Source organism: Protomyctophum bolini, assembly GCF_963924005.1.
Source record: "Protomyctophum bolini genome assembly, chromosome: 3".
Taxonomy (NCBI): Eukaryota; Metazoa; Chordata; class Actinopteri; order Myctophiformes; family Myctophidae; genus Protomyctophum; species Protomyctophum bolini.
Genome location: NC_137864.1, coordinates 49,130,165 through 49,149,786, shown reverse-complemented (window position 1 = coordinate 49,149,786; position 19,622 = coordinate 49,130,165). Strand labels below are relative to the sequence as shown.

The window sequence follows — 19,622 nt, the reverse complement described above, 5'->3', positions numbered from 1 at the left end:
CCCCTCTTCCTCTCCTCTTGGTACCGCCTGCGTCCCCCTCCTCCTGTTCTGCTCAACCAACGGGATGACGGAAGTAAACCAAGCCCCCCCACGTACTGGCACAGAGCAGCCAGCTACATTGTGCACAGATGAAAGAACCCTCTGCGTTGCAATATTGAAAAATCCATGCTTTATTTGAAGGTAAACGTGTTGAAACATCTGCGCAAGGGTTCTTTTTTGGGGCTTATTTGAAGCACACATGAAAACAATGTTGTAAGAGACGATTGTGTTAGAATAATATTCACCTGCCTGGTGCTCCGGAATACATGTTGCCCCAGGACGGCATTCATCTTGACAGCAGCATGGCAGCGGGTTGCACCGGGGTCCTGCGCCACAGTAGGACTACGGCTGAGGCGTGAGCCTTTATCCCTTTTTTTGGTTGGTGATCTTTTTGAAAAGGAGATCCCTGATAGTGGGGGCGTGGAGGAGGTTGGCCATGGACTACCATGCGGACTGCTGCCTCTGTGGGTCGGAGGATGGGGGAGGAGGAGGGGTTCCGGAGGAGCCCCCGCTCCACAGCGTCCACGCGTACCACCGCGTGCGCCCGTCGTCGTACCGGGCCCTGCGCAGCGCCGTGTCCAGCCTGGCCCGCATCGACGACTTCTTCTGCGAGAAGATCGGCGCTGGATTCTTCTCTGAGGTCTTCAAGGTACGGTGACCTCAACTGTTCCTCAGTTCATTGGTTTTTATTTAATTCATTCAGTGTTCAAAATGGGGTCCCAGCCAGGGACCCTTAGGCAGGGTTCATTCCAGAAATGAACCCTTACCTTACAGGTGTGTAACTCTGAGAGTGTACAAATGGAACCAAATGAAGTGTGTGTGTGTGTGTGTGTGTGTGTGTGTGCAACTTGCAGCATTCAGGAATACCCAAGCCGAGAGCTAAAGGTGGTTGCACACCGGCCGCGTTTTTCGGAAAACCGATGGAGAAACGCCGCTTAAAAATCCGAATTCGTGCTCGGTGTGTGGAGACCTTACGGCTTTGGCAAAATTCTGTTCGGTGTCTGCGATAATTGGCAGTTGCCATATACGGAGAAGACGATGCTTCCTGTACCCGTGATCTGTATTCTGAAGCACTTGTTGTATAGTTTTCCAAGTTCGCACATCTACTATTGTTTGTGCAAGAACATACTTTACAATACAGTTAAAGTGATTCAATGGGCCCAGGCGGTGGCGTAACCGTCTGGGCACCCGACTGGTAATCCAGTCGCAGTGTGCCGCGGGTTCGACTCCCGAGCCCGACACGGCCTTTACTGTATGTCTTCCCCCATCTCCTCTCTCCCGTTTCCTGTCAGCCTACTGTCTGTCCCTTAAAAAACCCCAATAAAAGGCGCAAAAATAATATCTTATAAAAAAAATTAACAATAAAGTGATTCAATGAATGTTTTATTCATCAGAATAAGTTCCAGATGGCACTTAAGTGTCCTCTAAATGTCCAGCCAACACAGGCCCAAAACAGCAGCAGTTCTATTGACCATGCAGAGCGGCACTTCACTGCTACACTTTGTTTACTCAAGGTGAAACAATGCTTTGTTTGCTGTGGTGAATTCCACAGGGCATTCCTATGGTCCAAACCTTTAATGGATAACTATATTCAAAGCCACACCTAAACTAACCTGCAATTTCTGCAAACTGGTACAAGCAGGATTCTTGCCTTGATTTTCTGTTGTTTTTCACTATGATAATACAACTTTTTGCAATCTTTTTAAAGGGACATTTCACCACTGGAAGAAACTCAAGTCACTCAGCGTTAGTAGTAGTATTTGTAGTAGAAAACAGTAGTGTGTTTGACTGGATTGCTAGATTACTACAATGACCATGATGCTTTGCTGCACTGCCCCACCTAGTCATGTTTGTCTGACTGAGACACTATGTAGTCCAGGAAGGAAGTGAGACCAATGTCCGATGAGTCATCAGGCATTTGAAATACTAAAATATCTAGAAACATATAACGCACAAAAACCCAGAAAAGTGCTTCTTGTGGCCCAAACATCATTAAAATAAGATCTGGTTGCAAACGGGGTGATGTGGCCCTTTACCGATGTATCATTTACAGTATCACTGCAGATGTGGCGTTTCTCACAGAGCTGTGTGTAAGGGTGTGGCGTTCGTCACGTGGGTGTGTCTGGATAATATGGTGTTCCTCACGTGGGTGTGTCTGGATAATACGGTGTTCCTCACGTGGGTGTATCAGGGTGTGGCTTTCCTGTGTCACCAATATTCCTCTGATTAAATTGACCCTGCTAAAGTTACGTCATTATGAACTCTTAATTATGAACTACAACTCTTTTTGCGCAGACCAAGACACATTTATACGATCTGCTTCTGCTTCATTGTGTTCCTTCCTTCCAGGCCACTACAGCACAGTTCCTGGGGTCAACAATAATATTGTTGACCACATTATTATGTGGTCAACAACTACTCCTGCACTTGAGCTGTTGTGTCGATCCATTCTGTTGATCCATATTTTGGATTGAGTGCTTTAGTTGCAGTGAGTTCATGCCTCACTCACTGGGATCGTGCTTACTTACTTGGAATCATAAATCATTCATCATCGAGAGAGACACAGAGTAAGACAGACAGACGTGTGTGTACCTTGTCTACTTGTTGTGTGATGTCACAGTGACAGCCCAGTGGATTTGTGCAGATCAAGCAGAAAGCCTATTAGTGGTTTCACTGCTATTAATACACACGCAGACCTGTAGGTCCAGACGCTGTCTGAACTTTGCACGCACAGTCAGACTCAGTGACCCATATGCCTACACACATGACCTCACACGCTGAGTGCACGCCACACGCCTGTAGCAAATTTGGAATCCTCCTTTGTTTTTGTAGTGCCCCACTGATGGCAGATTTCTGTCCTGTCCTATTTTGTCAACATGTGCACCATTTTCTTGATTAATTTTATAGACCACAATGTGACAAAGCATCTGACCAGATGGCCTAATGGAAGGAAGCCCCTGGGGACTTTTTGTGTTATCCTTTTAGCATCACCTTTGACTGCATTTCCTGTACTGTTAATAATCGTGCTGATAAAGTATTCAATCAATCTAATGAATTCGATTCAAGGGTCTTGAGCCGGGACCCAAACTAGCAGATCTACAAGCTCACAGAGCTTGCAGATCTGCTATTTTCACTACTTCTTCAACTTTTAGTTTTCTAATTTATGGAATTTATTTGATTTTATTTATTCATGAAATTCCTTAGAAATATCATTGAATAATGATTAAAAACCATAATAATTAAATAATTAATAAATAAGTGGGTATTTACTTGCAACCAACCCATAAACACTGGTCCATGACCCACATACAGTATGGTGAAACACTGGTTTAAAAAGTATTGACCACACAATGGATCATGCTCCAATGGATTTTTATTAAATGACCTCCAAAGGAGAGGTTTCAAGCACCCAAGTCTTCCTCAGACGTGGCGCTTCAAACGTCATTTCTGGTGATCAAAAATGAATATCTTTAATTTCTGTCTGCTCTCCAGGTACAACACAGGATTACAGGGCAGGTGATGGCACTGAAGATGAACACGTTAGCAAGCAACAAAGCTAACATGCTACGTGAAGTACAGCTGATGAACAGGCTATACCACCCTAATATACTAAGGTATGTGCTATGTGATCATATACAGATGCACGTACGTATGCAGGCACACATACAGTCACACTACTGAGTTGTTTATTACAGTATTGTATTCAATAATTTACTCGTGCAAGTCCATTGCACGAGTTTCATTTCGTTCAATTCAGGATGAGACTAACAAACAAAGCCTGAAAAAGACATTTGAAAAGACAACAGACGATCCTGACACTCAGGAGTAAAACATTTGAACTGTCTTTTTTTTTTTAAGGCAACTGGCAACGTTTCGAACCATAAAGCGTGATTTATACTTTGTTGTACAATGGTCTCCCGTGGTTCTGAGCTTGTGGGTCGGCCATTTTCGGCACGACATCGTACAACAAAGAATAAATTAAGCATAAGCTCATACTGTAACTCCTCTGGTGGAGGTAATTCATTAACCATCTCCCGATACATCTTTCCATCTTTTCCCAGGTTTCTAGGGGTGTGTGTTCATGAGGGTCAACTCCATGCTCTGACTGAGGTAAAAACATATTTACAGTATTACACTTCTCTCGTCTTCTTGCCTATGTCACACTACATATATCACACTACAGTGCCACTGATTTATAATCTCATATACAGTGGTTCTCTCTTGGAGGGGATCCAGGGGGTCCCCCTAAACATTAACAACACAAATCTTGTATGGGATCCCTAGCACTAAATATTTTCAGATGGGGGTCCATGGGCCAGTTTACTTTAGGCCAGTGGTTTGAAAACCAATGCCCTAATAAACTCTGCATTGATGTTATAGTTTCTGAAGCCACTGTGATTATGGCAAATAGGCTCTGCGCACAACTATGGTTCCGGTTCAGTTTCCCATAGCTTTGTTTAACCCATTCTGACCTGAGATCAGATTCATACGAGGTTTCCACTGGACACACACTGGTCTGATGAACCCATTCTGACCTGAGATCAGATTCTAAAAATGTCAGTCGTTCTTCGATTTTTTCAAAAATAGCAGACCTACAAGCTCGTAGCGCGCCACTCGGTGGCGCGCTATGAGCTTGTAGATCTGCTATTTTTCAATGGTTAAAGCACAACATGAGGCTAACACCAAAATGGGTTCCCGGTCAGAATGGGTTAATTGGCACAGTAGCAGATTTCAACCAGAAACACGGTAACGGTAACAGCAGTGACTGGCTCAGTGTTAAAGTGTCCTTGAGCAAGACACAGGGGCTGTGTCTACCGAGGTGTGTCTTTCTGAGCACAGCATATGTTTGAAATTGTTCCCAAGGGGAGCGGTGCGTATTTATTTACGCTTTGCTGGAATTTGGAAACGCAAGCAGTTTGATGAGGTGCTGAGCATGCATTTTGCACTGCACGTTCACGGTTTTACCCGGTCGATGAGACTTGAAATATTTGTAACTCTCGGAAGCATTTTAGGAGAGCATCAGCTTTAGTGGACAAACAGCATAACTGCTCCCGATGAGCAGGTGGGTGCATTGCATGGTTGCCTCGGCTCTCGGTCTGTGTGTGTGCGTGCGTGCGTGCGTGCGTGCGCGTGTGTGTGTGTGTGTGTGTGATGGTCTGTGAGTGTGTGAATGGGTGATGAAGTCGCTATAGAAAATGAACGTTCATCAATTATTATACTTGATTTGTTGATATCTTCTCATATATTTTGACCCAAATATATAAAATGTTAGGCTGATCTGGTGACACTTTGGTTTACTGTATACTGAGACACATGAACTCAAGTTTTCTTTCTTTCTTTCTTTCTTTCTTTCTTTCTTTTCTCTAGTATATAAATGGTGGTAACCTGGAGCAGCTTCTGGACAGTGATCTGTACCTGTCATGGGGTGTCAGGATTGCCCTGTCGCTGGACATCGCACGGGGCCTGCGCTACCTTCACAGCAAGGGCATCTTCCACAGAGACCTGACCTCTAAGGTACACACATACATGTATACATGTATAGGCTGTACCTCTAAGGTACAGCCTATTGCAGTAGTTCATCTTCCACAGAGACCTGACCTCTAAGGTACAGCCTATTGCAGTAGTTCTCATCTTCCACAGAGACCTGACCTCTAAGGTACAGCCTATTGCAGTAGTTCATCTTCCACAGAGACCTGACCTCTAAGGTACAGCCTATTGCAGTAGTTCATCTTCCACAGAGACCTGACCTCTAAGGTACAGCCTATTGCAGTAGTTCTCATCTTCCACAGAGACCTGACCTCTAAGGTACAGCCTATTGCAGTAGTTCTCATCTTCCACAGAGACCTGACCTCTAAGGTACAGCCTATTGCAGTAGTTCTCATCTTCCACAGAGACCTGACCTCTAAGGTACAGCCTATTGCAGTAGTTCATCTTCCACAGAGACCTGACCTCTAAGGTACAGCCTATTGCAGTAGTTCTCATCTTCCACAGAGACCTGACCTCTAAGGTACAGCCTATTGCAGTAGTTCTCATCTTCCACAGAGACCTGACCTCTAAGGTACAGCCTATTGCAGTAGTTCTCATCTTCCACAGAGACCTGACCTCTAAGGTACAGCCTATTGCAGTAGTTCTTCCACAGAGACCTGACCTCTAAGGTACAGCCTATTGCAGTAGTTCATCTTCCACAGAGACCTGACCTCTAAGGTACAGCCTATTGCAGTAGTTCATCTTCCACAGAGACCTGACCTCTAAGGTACAGCCTATTGCAGTAGTTCTCATCTTCCACAGAGACCTGACCTCTAAGGTACAGCCTATTGCAGTAGTTCATCTTCCACAGAGACCTGACCTCTAAGGTACAGCCTATTGCAGTAGTTCATCTTCCACAGAGACCTGACCTCTAAGGTACAGCCTATTGCAGTAGTTCATCTTCCACAGAGACCTGACCTCTAAGGTACAGCCTATTGCAGTAGTTCATCTTCCACAGAGACCTGACCTCTAAGGTACAGCCTATTGCAGTAGTTCTCATTTTTATTTTGTCAAGGCCCAGTACATTTTTATAGGTGCACCCTCCATCTGAAAATGTTTGGTGCCAGGAACCCCCCCAGAAGAGAAGATTTGTGTATTTCCTATATTAATATTAATATTTTTAAACAAAATTCTAAAATTGCAGATGTTTGTGCACTGCGAGCTTGTAGATCTGCTATTTTTGAACAGCCCAAAATATAAAATATGAATAAAGTGGTTCAAATGTGATGCTATTTCACACCTTTTTATGGGGATCGTCCCAAGGACACCTGGGGGTCCCCGGACCCCAGTTTGAGAACCACTGGCCTACTGTACTGTAACCGCATATCATATACAGCATGTACTTATGGTCTGACATGTTAAGTCTTGTGTCTGTAACTCATGTCATGTCATGGTATACTTGACATTACTGACGGTGGCAACCATTTTTCAAAAGCATACTGCAGTTTTTATTTTACGTTATGAAAATCAATCTGCACAGACTTTCTTGTCACTGGAGCAATGAGGCAGTGTTGCAGAAGCATCATGTTACCTTGTATTCTCCTTTAGTGGTTGCGAACGCAGTGAGCACTTACTATGAGACCTAGCAGATCATGTCTGTCTGTGTGTGTGTCTGTCTGTCCCGCTTTTGTGCCCATATATGGAGCTGAGTGATTACGTCACCATGACTCAGCCATAACCATATAAGGAGTCCCCAAAGCAGCTATACGTCCAAAACCCAAATATGTACGAGCTGCGTTCGCTTCCCGCGTTTGCGCGTCTTACTGGTTTATGGGGTCTGTTTATTGTTTGCTTGCTTTACAATACATCAATTGCTTTCTCACATTGTCTAACTTGGTGTTAGGTTTCTATTCTCTATCCTGGGTTCACACACAGTTGCTGATTATTAATAATAATTACCTGGAATTAATAATAATTTAGCACAATGATTCTGTATGTGTGTGTGTGTGTGTGTGTGTGTGTGTGTGTGTGTGTGTGTGTGTGTGTGTGTGTGGGGGGGGGGTTATAAAATTCTTCTCTGTCTGTCTTATGGGCCAGTTAATTTCAAAAGGATTGGGAATACATTGCCTATTCATCCGGAATATTGCTGACCGGCACTTCATATAGGCTTCGTATTTATTATAGCATACCTGCATTTCTTTATTGTGAAAAAAAACACAATGGCGTATGCATGCAACTGTGGAAAATAGTCCAGCAAATATTTGTTATGTTACTACTGTACGCATAATAGACACAAATCATGAAGTGCATCATGAATGATGCACTGTAGAAGAGCATCTGCTATTTTCACTAGTTTGGGTCCCGTCTAATTTCTCTTTTGGGTCTTGAGCTAAAAAGTTTGCGAATCACTGCCTTGGACTGTGTGCAAGTTGAAGTCGCTCATTACTCTGTAACAGGTTGTCCATGAACAATGGAGGGTAAAACAGAAAGTCACAGGTTTTGTTCTTCATCTGAAGTTACTGTATAAACCTGTGTTACATATTACACATTATGACAATTGAGAACAGGTTTGAATTACAAGGTTTGTGACATTTGGCGTTTGCTCATGTTTGAGCTGTGACACTGTCGTGTTCACTGCTGTGGTGTTTGTTCTCCACTCCATAACAAGGCACTCACACACAGTGAAACTCTAGAGAGATGCCCCCTCAGCCAGCTGGCCCTGGAACTCCGGGCACAAACACAAACAGAGCCACGAGATAGAAAACCCATTGGACTAAACCAAATTATAAAACAGTAAAGGGAAAACTATCTGACACATTGGAAAGAAGCAACACAAAAGCAGAGTAAACTAGAATGCTATCTGGCCCTAAACAGAGAATACACAGTGGCAGAATACCTGAGCACCGTGACCGACCCAAAACAAAAAATCTTAACTAGGTACAGACTTGAGCACAGTCTCGCGATCGAGAAAGGCCGTCATAGGCAGACCTGTATCCCGAGAGAAGACAGACTATGCACCCACTGCACACTAAACGAAGTGGAAACCGAGCTACACTTCCTAACCATCTGTCCATTATACCAAGACATCAGAGACACATACTTCCCACAGATTACAACCACACACGGAGATTTTGAAAACATGACCAATGACAAAAAACTCCCATATCTGCTGGGCGAAGTACAACAATGTGCAAACACAGCAGCAAGATTTGTGAGTTGCTGTGATAGGAGAAGGATATCAAATGGAACACAACCACCCTAAAGACTAATCATTGTGTATATTCCTGCACTATACCTGCATCAAGTGATCTTGGTACACAGAAGTTGATCTATTGAAGATTCTGACCTTCAAAGTACATCATTTTTGTTCTGATTGTTTGTTATGTATCCGTGTGTAGAACTGCCTGGTGCGCTGTGACAGCGGTGTGTTCACTGCTGTGGTGTTTGTTATGTATCCGTGTCTGTAGAACTGCCTGGTGCGCTGTGACAGCGGTGTGTTCACTGCTGTGGTGTTTGTTATGTATCCGTGTCTGTAGAACTGCCTGGTGCGCTGTGACAGCGGTGTGTTCACTGCTGTGGTGGGAGACTTTGGCCTGGCTGAGAAGATCCCTACATACAGGTTAGTGAGCTGACGCCTGGTTACAAGTGGTTAAGTGGCTTTTATGAACATTTAACCAAAGAAAAGTATAGAGGGTATGCGCATGACATCATCGTACCTGGAAGTTATGCGGGAACGTGGCAAAAAACTACTTTCTGGCCTCGACATCCCCCATTCATCCAAACAGAAAAGTCCTGTCTGATTGCATTAAACAATGTTAAACTCACCAACATTGCAGCTGTACGAAAAGCTTGAATTAGCCTCTTTCTATCTGCAAAGTTTTTGTTTCATGAAAATCCACCATAGAAACGTTATGAGCTATACTTTCTGTCAAGAAATGCCCTGCATTTGAAGTGTCAGAGTTTGGAAGTGCTTGTTTTCAATAACACAACATTTTGCTGCCTCCTGCATTATGTGACATTTAGAAACAGGTGGTACGGCAGGACGGTTGAGTGATTTCCAACAAGCGCTTCCAAACTCCAACACTCCAGCGTGTCCTGATGGGAAAATCATGCATGTGCAATTGTGCATACTCTCTATTAACAAGAGCTTGTGACTACATTGTATTAATTGGAACACAGGTTATTTATTATTATTATGTTTTTTTCTTTTTTTCCCCCTGAAATGACACGGTTTTGGACATTCATCCGGACAGCTACGTCCGACCATAGCCTTTTAAGAATGTTGCGTCCGTGTAATAATGTCATTGGAGACTTTTGTTGCCCGTTCCTTATAATGCTGAGTCAAGGGAAGGTCGTTTGATGTTGTGGTGCTGTTAAAGAAACCCATAAAGAAACAGATATCTAATGTCTATTTCTCTTCCATTATAGAGTCTATTTTGGGGACGGGATAATGGTAGAATTAATGTCAGTGAATCTTTTCTTTACAGGTCTCTCACAATGCAGCCAGCGCATTGCGGCACATTGTGATCCTGTAGATGTAGACGGTTATTTTCACTACTTTAGCTTGACACTCTTGTACACAATCTGTACACTACACGGTTCTTCCTTTAACTTAGGTAACTTTGTTTTCAAATATGATGCTTTGTACGGTCCCATTAGCCTTTTTACTGACTAGGTAGGGCATTAAATCACGAGAAAAATGTTTGTAAATTAATTAAGTGCTGTCTTGCTGTGTTCAGTGAAGGAGTAGAGAAGCAGCCTTTGTCGGTCGTTGGCTCCCCCTACTGGATGGCCCCTGAAGTGCTCAGGGGAGAGCTCTATGATGAGAAGGTAAACACACACACACACACACACACACACACACACACACACACACACACACACACACACACACACACACACACACACACACACACACACACACACACACACACACAGCAACTCTACATTTACCATCAACAAATCATACACTGTGTAAACACAACAGGACTCCAGTCTCTGTGTTGTCACCCACTCAGGTGGACGTGTTCGCCTACGGTATCATCTTATGTGAGATCATCGCCAGGATAGAAGCCGATCCTGACTTCTTACCCAGGACTGAGGTTTGTGTGTGTGTGTGTGTGTGTGTGTGTGTGTGTGTGTGGGTGTGTGTGTGTGTTGGATGCCACCAGTGATTTAAAGCATTTGAAATTCAAGTTAAAGGTATTGTAGACAAGTTTCCAGTGTTTGTACACAGAATTGATCGAGTGTTTCCAAACAAATTAAAATCTAGCTCCACCCCCCTCCCCCCGTCATTCTATTGGCTGAGCCAGGTCACTTCAGGCTATGGGGTTGTTGTTGCTGCTGGGAGGGACGCTATGGATATTGCGCTCGTATGGCTAAATATGACATTAAAAAATTATGAATTTCTATCGATATCATAGTTACAACAATGACATTGAGTTGACATGTTTTTTTAAGGGTAACTGTAGCGTAATCACAATATCACAAGACTGACACGACGAGTCCCGCAAATGAGGAAGTAGGAAGTAGTGGAGCAGACTCACTGGCTCTCAATTCAATTATCTTTCATTTGTAATCGTGCATATAAAACATATTGCCCCTCAAATGCCCCAGCCACTACAGCATCGTTCATGTGAACTACTTTGTCCACGGTTATTCATCGCTATGATGATCAGCGACGGCTTGTCACCGTTGGCGAGCACGGGTTGAATGCAAGCTTCAAGCCGGCCGGACCACCCAACCATGCGCTATACATAGCGATTCTCATAATTTCAACAGGCTTACATATTACATCATAAACATACTATTTCACATGAACAATGGTGAAACTAAGATATGGGGATAATATTATACTTGCAAATTGCAAGTATAATATTATCCCCATATCTTAGTTTCACCAATGCGATTTCATTGCAAGTTGCAATGAAATCGCATTGCGTTTTCATTATAATACTGCTGGGTCGAACACACAGTCACAGCCTCGCGCTGCAATTGGCTAAGACTCCGCGTCACCCCCCACACAGACCCTCCTCCCAACACGACGCTTCCGTCCCGACACATAAACAACAGTGGATATAAACAGATACAAACACATAGAGGGAGACAAAGGGAGAGTGTATGTCTACAGGGCAGCAGCTCAGCATCAAAATATAGGGGAAGATAGAGGGAATAAGGCCACAAATATAGATAGATAAATATTTTGATTTTTGGCTGAAAACTTGCCTATATCACCTTTAAAAGGTTAAAGTCCTACTATTTGTCACATACTGTACATTGCTGTATGCGAGATTTGTTCTCCACATTTGACCCATCTCTTGAAGTTCCCGCGCTCTGGAATAATTTGTAGTTGATCTATAACCCCCCAATCCAACCCTTGATGTTGAGTGCCAAGCAGGGACAGACCCCCCCAATCCAACCCTTGATGTTGAGTGCCAAGCAGGGACTGACCCCCCCAATCCAACCCTTGATGTTGAGTGCCAAGCAGGGACTGACCCCCCCAATCCAACCCTTGATGCTGAGTGCCAAGCAGGGACTGACGGTCTGCTGGGCCCTCCCGTATGCACCACTACATCCTTGACCCGGGTGGTGGCGTTGAAGGAGAGGACCTGCCACGCCGGCAGTGGACACTACTGAACCGCCTGCGCACTGGAGTTGGCTGCTTCAAATCAGCAATGAAGAGCTGGGGCTTGGCGGACAGTGCAGCATGCGAGTGCGGCGAGCCCGAGCAATCTGCCGAGCACATAATTAACAACTGCCCCCTGTACAGACCTCCTTCAGAGGCCGGCCTCTTCCACGTGGGACCAGAGACAAGGGCGTGGCTACTCGATACTGAGTTGGACATTTGAGGATGATACACGAAAGAAGAAGAAGAAGCCAAGCAGGGACTGACCCCCCAATCCAACCCTTTGATGTTGAGTGCCAAGCAGGGAGGCATTGGGTCCCATTGTTACAGTCTTTGACATGACCCGGCCGGGTATCAAACCCTGACCTCCCAGTTTCAGGGCGGACACTACGGTCTAACACCACAAGGCCAAATATGAAACTTGTGACAGGGAGATACTTCCTTGGCCTACTGGCAGCATGGACAACAATGTGTTACTGATCACATAGTTGTATATGTATAGGTACCTCATTGGCCCCGGGCGGGCCCCCGGCATTGGAGCAAAGCGCCATCACATAGTTGTATATGTATACCTCATTGGCCCCGGGCGGGCCCCCGGCATTGGAGCAAAGCGCCCCATCGCCGTCGCCATCTTACCTACGTTGAGCCGTGCCTCCTGATGCACGCATGTCTGTGGAAGCAGGAGGTCTCTCCACTATTTACCCATTAACCCATTCTGACCTGAGATCAGATTCTAAAAATGTCTTCTACATCCTGACAGTTTTGTGAAAAAGCTATGTTTCTAATGTCAGTCGTTCTTCGATTTTTCAAAAATAGCAGACCTACAAGCTCGTAGCTGAGCTTGTAGATCTTGTAGCCCCAAAATGGGTTAAGACCTGAGACACTTCTAAGTCTGTAACTCTGAGAGTGTACAAATGGGTTAAGACCTGAGACACTTCTAAGTCTGTAACTCTGAGAGTGTACAAATGGGTTAAGACCTGAGACACTTCTAAGTCTGTAACTCTGAGAGTGTACAAATGGGTTAAGACCTGAGACACTTCTAAGTCTGTAACTCTGAGAGTGTACAAATGGAACTACGGTAAATGGACCCTTACACGGGACGGGTCAATTTGTACACTCTCAAAGTTATGGGGGTCCGTGGCCTATAATTCATAAAAACCTGGGGGGGTCCTTGAAATGAAATAGTTTGAGAACCACTGCTATAATAAAGGCACACTGTGTGTTTGTATTTGCTTCACCTCAAAATGTAAAATAGTAAAGTGACATATTGTGTCAGTATACTCTGTTGTTTTCAAAGAGCGTGCCAGAGGAAATGTTTACTCAGCACAGTCAGCAGACATGTTGGTTGACTGAACCAGATCAATGGGTCGCTATGAGCCAAGCTTCATTCATCATCTCTCCTCTGTCTGCAGACATGAATATTTAATCACTGCAATCGCGCGCGCGCGTGTGCGTGTGTGTGTGTGTGTGTGTGTGTGTGTGTGTGTGTGTGTGTGTGTGTGGGGGGGGGGGGGGGGGGGATCGAGACAGACATATACAGCAGTGTGTAAAATCACTATGACTACTATGACTACTCTACTGACCTGCTTTATTATAACTGCCCCATCATAATAGTGGATCAGTAAAGAATGTCTGTCTGTGTGTATGATCTTAGGGGTTGTGTTTGTGTTCTGTGAAGCTCCTGCAGCTCCTTTTTCTGAAATCACGCAATTCTATAGCAAAGACGCACGCACACAGAACATTGTGATTTTCTTTTCTTTCTTTTTATTATTTTTTTCCCCCTGTTTTCTTTATGCCGAAAGTAGGCCCGGTTCAACTTCTGGAAAGGAGCGCTGCTCCTCAGTGTGACTGCCCTGACTGTGTCTGACAATTAATTAATAATTGTTAACACATGTTTAAAACTCGTTTCAGCTAGGCTATTATTAGTACTAATAATAAAGGACGGGACCCCAGGGACGTCTGTGCTGTTTCCATTTTTTGGCTAATAAAGTATTACATCAATCAATCATTAAGCTCATAGCTCATAGCTCATAGACCTACAAGCTCGACCTACAAGCTCGTAGCGCGCCACTCGGTGGCGCGCTACGAGCTTGTAGGTCTGCTATTTTTTGAAAAATCTAAGAGCGACTGACATAGAAGACATTGTTAGAATCTGATCTCAGGTCAGAATGGGTTAAAATAGTTCAAATAGCCGATCTACAAGCTCACAATGTCTCGATGTAGATAAGGGATAAGGGTTAGCCCATGGTGTTTGAGCACAGCAACGGTTGATAGGTTTGAATGTAGTGGTCTTCAACAAACGCCCCATGCAAGTGCTCTGCACATGATATAGTCTCTGTCGGGTGGAAATCTCCATGTCCAAATCTGTTCAAACTGATTCAAATTAAAAAAACAGCAAACGTAGGAGATCCACTAGCGTAAAATGACACTTTGCGCCGTGTTTCGAGCTTGCAGATCTGCTACTTTTGTGTGACACTCTATGATCAAGTAGGGTGTACATTTACAAGAAAAAGACAAAAAGTGAAAATGTGGAGATAAGAGGTTTCTCTTTCAATGATTTTTATTTGATTTTCAATTATTTGACATGGATCACATTGACGTACATAAAACAAAAACAAAACAAAAACAACAACAAGATAAGAGGTTTCTGCCCCCAAAGCACTCCTCTGCTCATGAAATCCTTTCTGTGGACACGGCCCCTTAGGCATAAAGTTAAGATTTATTTTAAACAATATGCTCAATACTTCAATACATTTTGGAGTGGAAAATGTAACAATGAGTGTATGTGCTGTTATGTGTTTGTAGGACTTTGGGCTGGATGTGGAGGCCTTTGAAAACATGATTGGAGACTGTCCAGCTGCATTCTTCAGCATGGCAGTCACATGCTGCAATGTAAGGAACAACACATGCACACGCGTCACGCACGCACGCACGCACACACACACACACACACACACACACACACACACACACACACACACACACACACACACACACACACACACACACACACACACACACACACACACACACACACATCTTTCAAAGCATATCGTAGTTTGATTTTCATGAAGCCACTGTGTTCCTTTAATGGAACAAATTATATTGTGTTAATGCAACGTGTTAGAACGAAGAAGCAAAGTGAATTCTGACGAATCTGATCTTAAATCTAAAACTACAGAACCTAAGACAGTGTTTTTCTTGCCCGTTTACAATGATTAATAAAGTACTGCAATCGTTTCTTGCTTCTTAGTTTTGTAATATTTGTAATACATTGGCAAAATGAATCATTTGTGTGCAAAAAGTATTGGAGTAGTTGAGAACTGTTTCACCATGCAATATACTAACTAACTAACTGAGATTATTTTTGGATGATCCAGTTTACAAAGCAACTATAGAACAGACAATATTTTGAGTTGACAATTACCATGACAATTTAACTACACAACCCTAACCTCTACTAATTTAATTTGGTTTTAAATGAAAAGATTGTCACATACCAGTAGTCAAACCTGTGCATACAAAATAGTGTATCGATGGCATTAGAGATACTTGAATATGACTCACAGACACTCGGGTTTCCTTTCAGTTTGACTCCTTCTCTTTATTGCAACTCCTGTCTTTCCGCAGATGAGTGCAGTGCGGAGACCGTCGTTCTCTGACATTGTGATATCTCTGGAGGGGATGGAGAGAGGAACAGAGGGCCGTGACAAGACTACTTCTCTAGGTAAACAACACAGGGCAGGGGTTACAATAAGACTCCTTCTCTAGGTAAACAACACAGGGCAGGGGTTACAATAAGACTACTACAATAAGACTACTTCTCTAGGTAAACAACACAGGGCAGGGGTTACAATAAGACTACTTCTCTAGGTAAACAACACAGGGCAGGGGTTACAATAAGACTACTACAATAAGACTACTTCTCTAGGTAAACAACACAGGGCAGGGGTTACAATAAGCATTCCTTTTCCTTAGAAAGACATGTTTAGTTTGGTTAAACCTTTTCCTTTTCTTTGTACTTTAGTCCCTGTCACGGCAGGCCCTTACTGGTTGGTCTTTGAAAACATAACATTACAGCATAACATTACAGCATACACAATCCACAATCTGCATTCAAAGATGTTCCTAAAAACTTTGTCATTGATCGGGGAAAAAACCCCGGTCGAAATCAGGAAGTAGACAGTGAAATAGACCAATGACAAAGCTTCTAGGAAAATCTTTGAATGCAGATTGTGGCCCCTAGATGTGTCACAGAGACTATATTTTTTGAGTGGTGAAACCACTCCTATAGACAGCTATGTGTGTCCCTGGCTGTGTCCCTGGCTGTGTCCCTGTGTCCCCGAGCACAGAGATATCTATGTTTCTCATGGATGGCTTTGATTAATAAGCATTAATCCAGCAAAATCCCCAAAAACGTACTCATGTGGTAGAAACACTTACATCCCGATGTGACGCATACGCAGCCACGCACACGCTTAATACTCCTTTTTCTTCTCAAAATGAGACAAACTACAGTCTTTGAGCCGGAAACCGTCTAGTATGCTTACTGTATAGCGCAGATTGGTTTGGCACTGGCGCCACGTTGTGGCTTATATGGGAGCAGCAGGGAAGCACAAAAAGTGTTAAAATAACACAACATAATGGTTTACATAACATAACAATAATTTGTTATGTTGTGTTCTCTTGAAATGCACAGTGACTTAAGTGTGCTAGGTCCAAAAATAATTCCCCCCCATCCTGATTCCAAAGCAACTGTCAAAAGTGAAAATAGCACATTCATAAGCTCACAACATGTGCTCTGTTTGGATTTTGAAAATAATGGTCACAAATTCTATCACGAAATACAAAGTGACCCTTTCTAATAATAATAATAATAATAATAAAACTTTATTTGTATAGCACCTTTCATGACATGAAATGCAGCTCAAAGTGCTTTACAGAAAAATGGAGGATAAAAGAAAAGCAAGGCAACAACATTAAAAACAAGCAGTAATGCAATACAGTGAGGACATGAATAACAAAAATAAAAGATCAATTAAAAGCAATGTTGTAGAAGTGGGTCTTGAGCTGAGCTTTAAAAATGTCTACAGAGGCTGCCTGACGAAGGTACAGTGGGAGCTTGTTCCACGCCGACGGCCCGTAGAAGCAAAAAGCTGCTTCCCCGTATTTTTTAGTTGCCATTTTTTTTGGCAAAGCGAGCAGGCCAGCAGTGGAAGACCTTAACCCATTCTGACCTGGCACCCATTTTGGTGTTAGCATCATGTTATGCTTTAGCTATTGAAAAATAGCAGATCTACAAGCTCATATCGCGCCACCGAGTGGCGCGATACGAGCTTGTAGGTCTGCTATTTTTGAAAATTCGAAGAGCGACTGACATTTTTAGAATCTGATCTCAGGTCAGAATGGGTTAATCAGACCAGTGTGTGTCCCAGTGGAAACCTCGTACGAATCTGATCTCAGGTCAGAATGGATTAAGGACAAATCTAAATCCCTAACTCCCGCGTCGCTCCTGTCTCTCTCTCAGAGTCCGTGGCCGTGGCCGAGAGCCCCTACCGGCGCCGCCTCAGCTCCCCCTGCCGCCTCGGGGGCGACCGGCTGTCACGGAGCCAGTCGGACGCGTTGCCGGCGACGGCCCCGACCTCTCCCCTCCTCTTGGGCACCCCTGTGCGGGTCAACCCGTTCTCCCTGCGCCAGGACCTGAACGGCGGCCACTGTAAGCTCTTGGACACGCCCAGCAAGTCGGTCATCTCGCTGACCTTCGCGCTCCCGGCTCCTTGCGGCGGCTCGTGCGCCTCTCCGCGGCACCACCTCAGAGGGACGGCCAGAGCGACTCCCAGGAGGTGCCAGTCGCTCCCCTGCACCCCAGACCTGGGCAGAAACGGTGCCATTTTGAGCGATTCTGATGAGGAACCGTCTAAAGACGTGATAGAAGAAGAAGCTGGGAACGGAAAGAGGAGAAGCGATGGAATATCAGCGGTGAGGGAGGCCCATGGAAGGATAGAGGGAGAGCCGGAGGAGGACGGGAGGGAGAAGAGGTCGCTGAAGGAGGATGGGCATGACTGGTGTCATCCTCTGGAGCTGGAGGTGGTTTCTGTGGAGCGACAGGAGGAGCAGCAACGTCGGCAGAAAGCAGGGGAGGAGCTGTGTGTAACAGAGCCCATGGACTGCACCAAGTCTCCAGAACCTGAGCTACCTCTGCTCTCCTCCAACTCCGCTTCCCCCTTGCGTACCAACGGCTGGCCACTTCCTGTCTCCGACGGCCCGCCCTCCCTGCCTCCCCTCGAGAACAACAACGGTTCGTCGGTCGCGATTGGACGACAGGTACAGTGGGGCGCCACAGGACAGGGGAACGGTTACCACTGTTCCCAGTTCCTCGCCTCCTCGGACCACCCGGGCCCCCCCGCCGAGCAGGATGATGTGTTTTTCTGTCCCGGGTGCTGTCTGGTGGGTCTCAGCTTTCCCTCCATGTGCCTCCGTGGTTCGGCCGCCGTGCCCGGCCCCCGCCGGCGATCGTTACCACGGCAGCGGTCCTACCGTAACCTCAACGGCCCTGGTGGCGCTGGCGGCACTCCCGCCACGACAACAGCCGCCACGTCCGCCACTAAGGCGCTGTTGTGTCGCGGCCCAAATAGACTTGTAGCAGCATCTCCCTCAGTGGCCTGTGAGCCTGCACTTCCTCTGCCAGAGGCTCAGACATAAGCCTGGTTGAAACTCAGTTGCACGCAACTGTTATTCTAGAAGCTCACAACACGTCGCAGTGCAACACATTGTGAGCTTGTAGATCGGCAGAGCGCGAGTCAGCCAGTATGTGAACCACCCAGCAATAGCAGTTAGAGACCGTGTGATCGAGATGGAACTTCAGCTAAGCCAAGGTCAAAGTGAGCTGAACAGAACCCCAAGCAGGGACAGGCTCTTAGCACTGCAACGCAACATGGTGCCGAGCAACGCAGAGCCGACGTCTTCTATTGACTTCTACTGCCTCAACTCTACCAAATCAAACTCTACTGTAGTGCACTGTGTACTGTTTGGTTCTGGGATTGCACTAGAACAGTGGTTCTCAAACTCCATAAATTACAGACCTGCAAGGGTCTCTATTCAGAGCTCTGAGGGTCCCTGGACCCCACTTTGAGAACCACTGCTCTAGACAAAAATAATGAGTTCATATCTGTTCAGTACGGTGGAGGTTGTACGGTACTGCAGTGTCTTATCTTTCAGCGGTGGTGATTCTTAAACATGACCTATTATCTCACCTCCTTTTGATTGTAAACGAGATCATTCATAACTCTGATTTGAACTATTGTAAATCATTCGTAAATAATGTCCTTGGATTTGTGCTTAAACTTTGTACTTAAAAACAAAACAAAAAGGTTGCATAAGCTTTGACTGATTGAAAAATACTTTTCTAGTCCGAAGTTTTTGTTACAGCGAAACATTTATTCTAAAAGACATGACATGGAAAACACTGCTGTACTGTACTGTACTGAGCTGG

The 19,622-nt window shown here is 44.8% G+C and overlaps 1 protein-coding gene across 1 annotated transcript; it reads left to right on the top strand.

The window, feature by feature from the left end:
* Nucleotides 1–475: 475 nt before the first annotated feature.
* Nucleotides 476–18,897, top strand: tesk1a (testis associated actin remodelling kinase 1a; the record flags this gene model as incomplete). The annotated part of the gene is made up of 10 exons (XM_080759101.1): nucleotides 476–688; nucleotides 3,532–3,653; nucleotides 4,101–4,149; nucleotides 5,407–5,553; nucleotides 9,042–9,124; nucleotides 10,245–10,335; nucleotides 10,524–10,607; nucleotides 14,936–15,022; nucleotides 15,761–15,857; nucleotides 17,658–18,897. The coding sequence occupies 10 exons, from the start codon at nucleotides 476–478 to the stop codon at nucleotides 18,830–18,832; spliced, it is 2,148 nt and encodes a 715-aa protein (XP_080615227.1). The 3' UTR covers nucleotides 18,833–18,897.
* Between the last annotated feature and the right edge of the window lie 725 nt (nucleotides 18,898–19,622).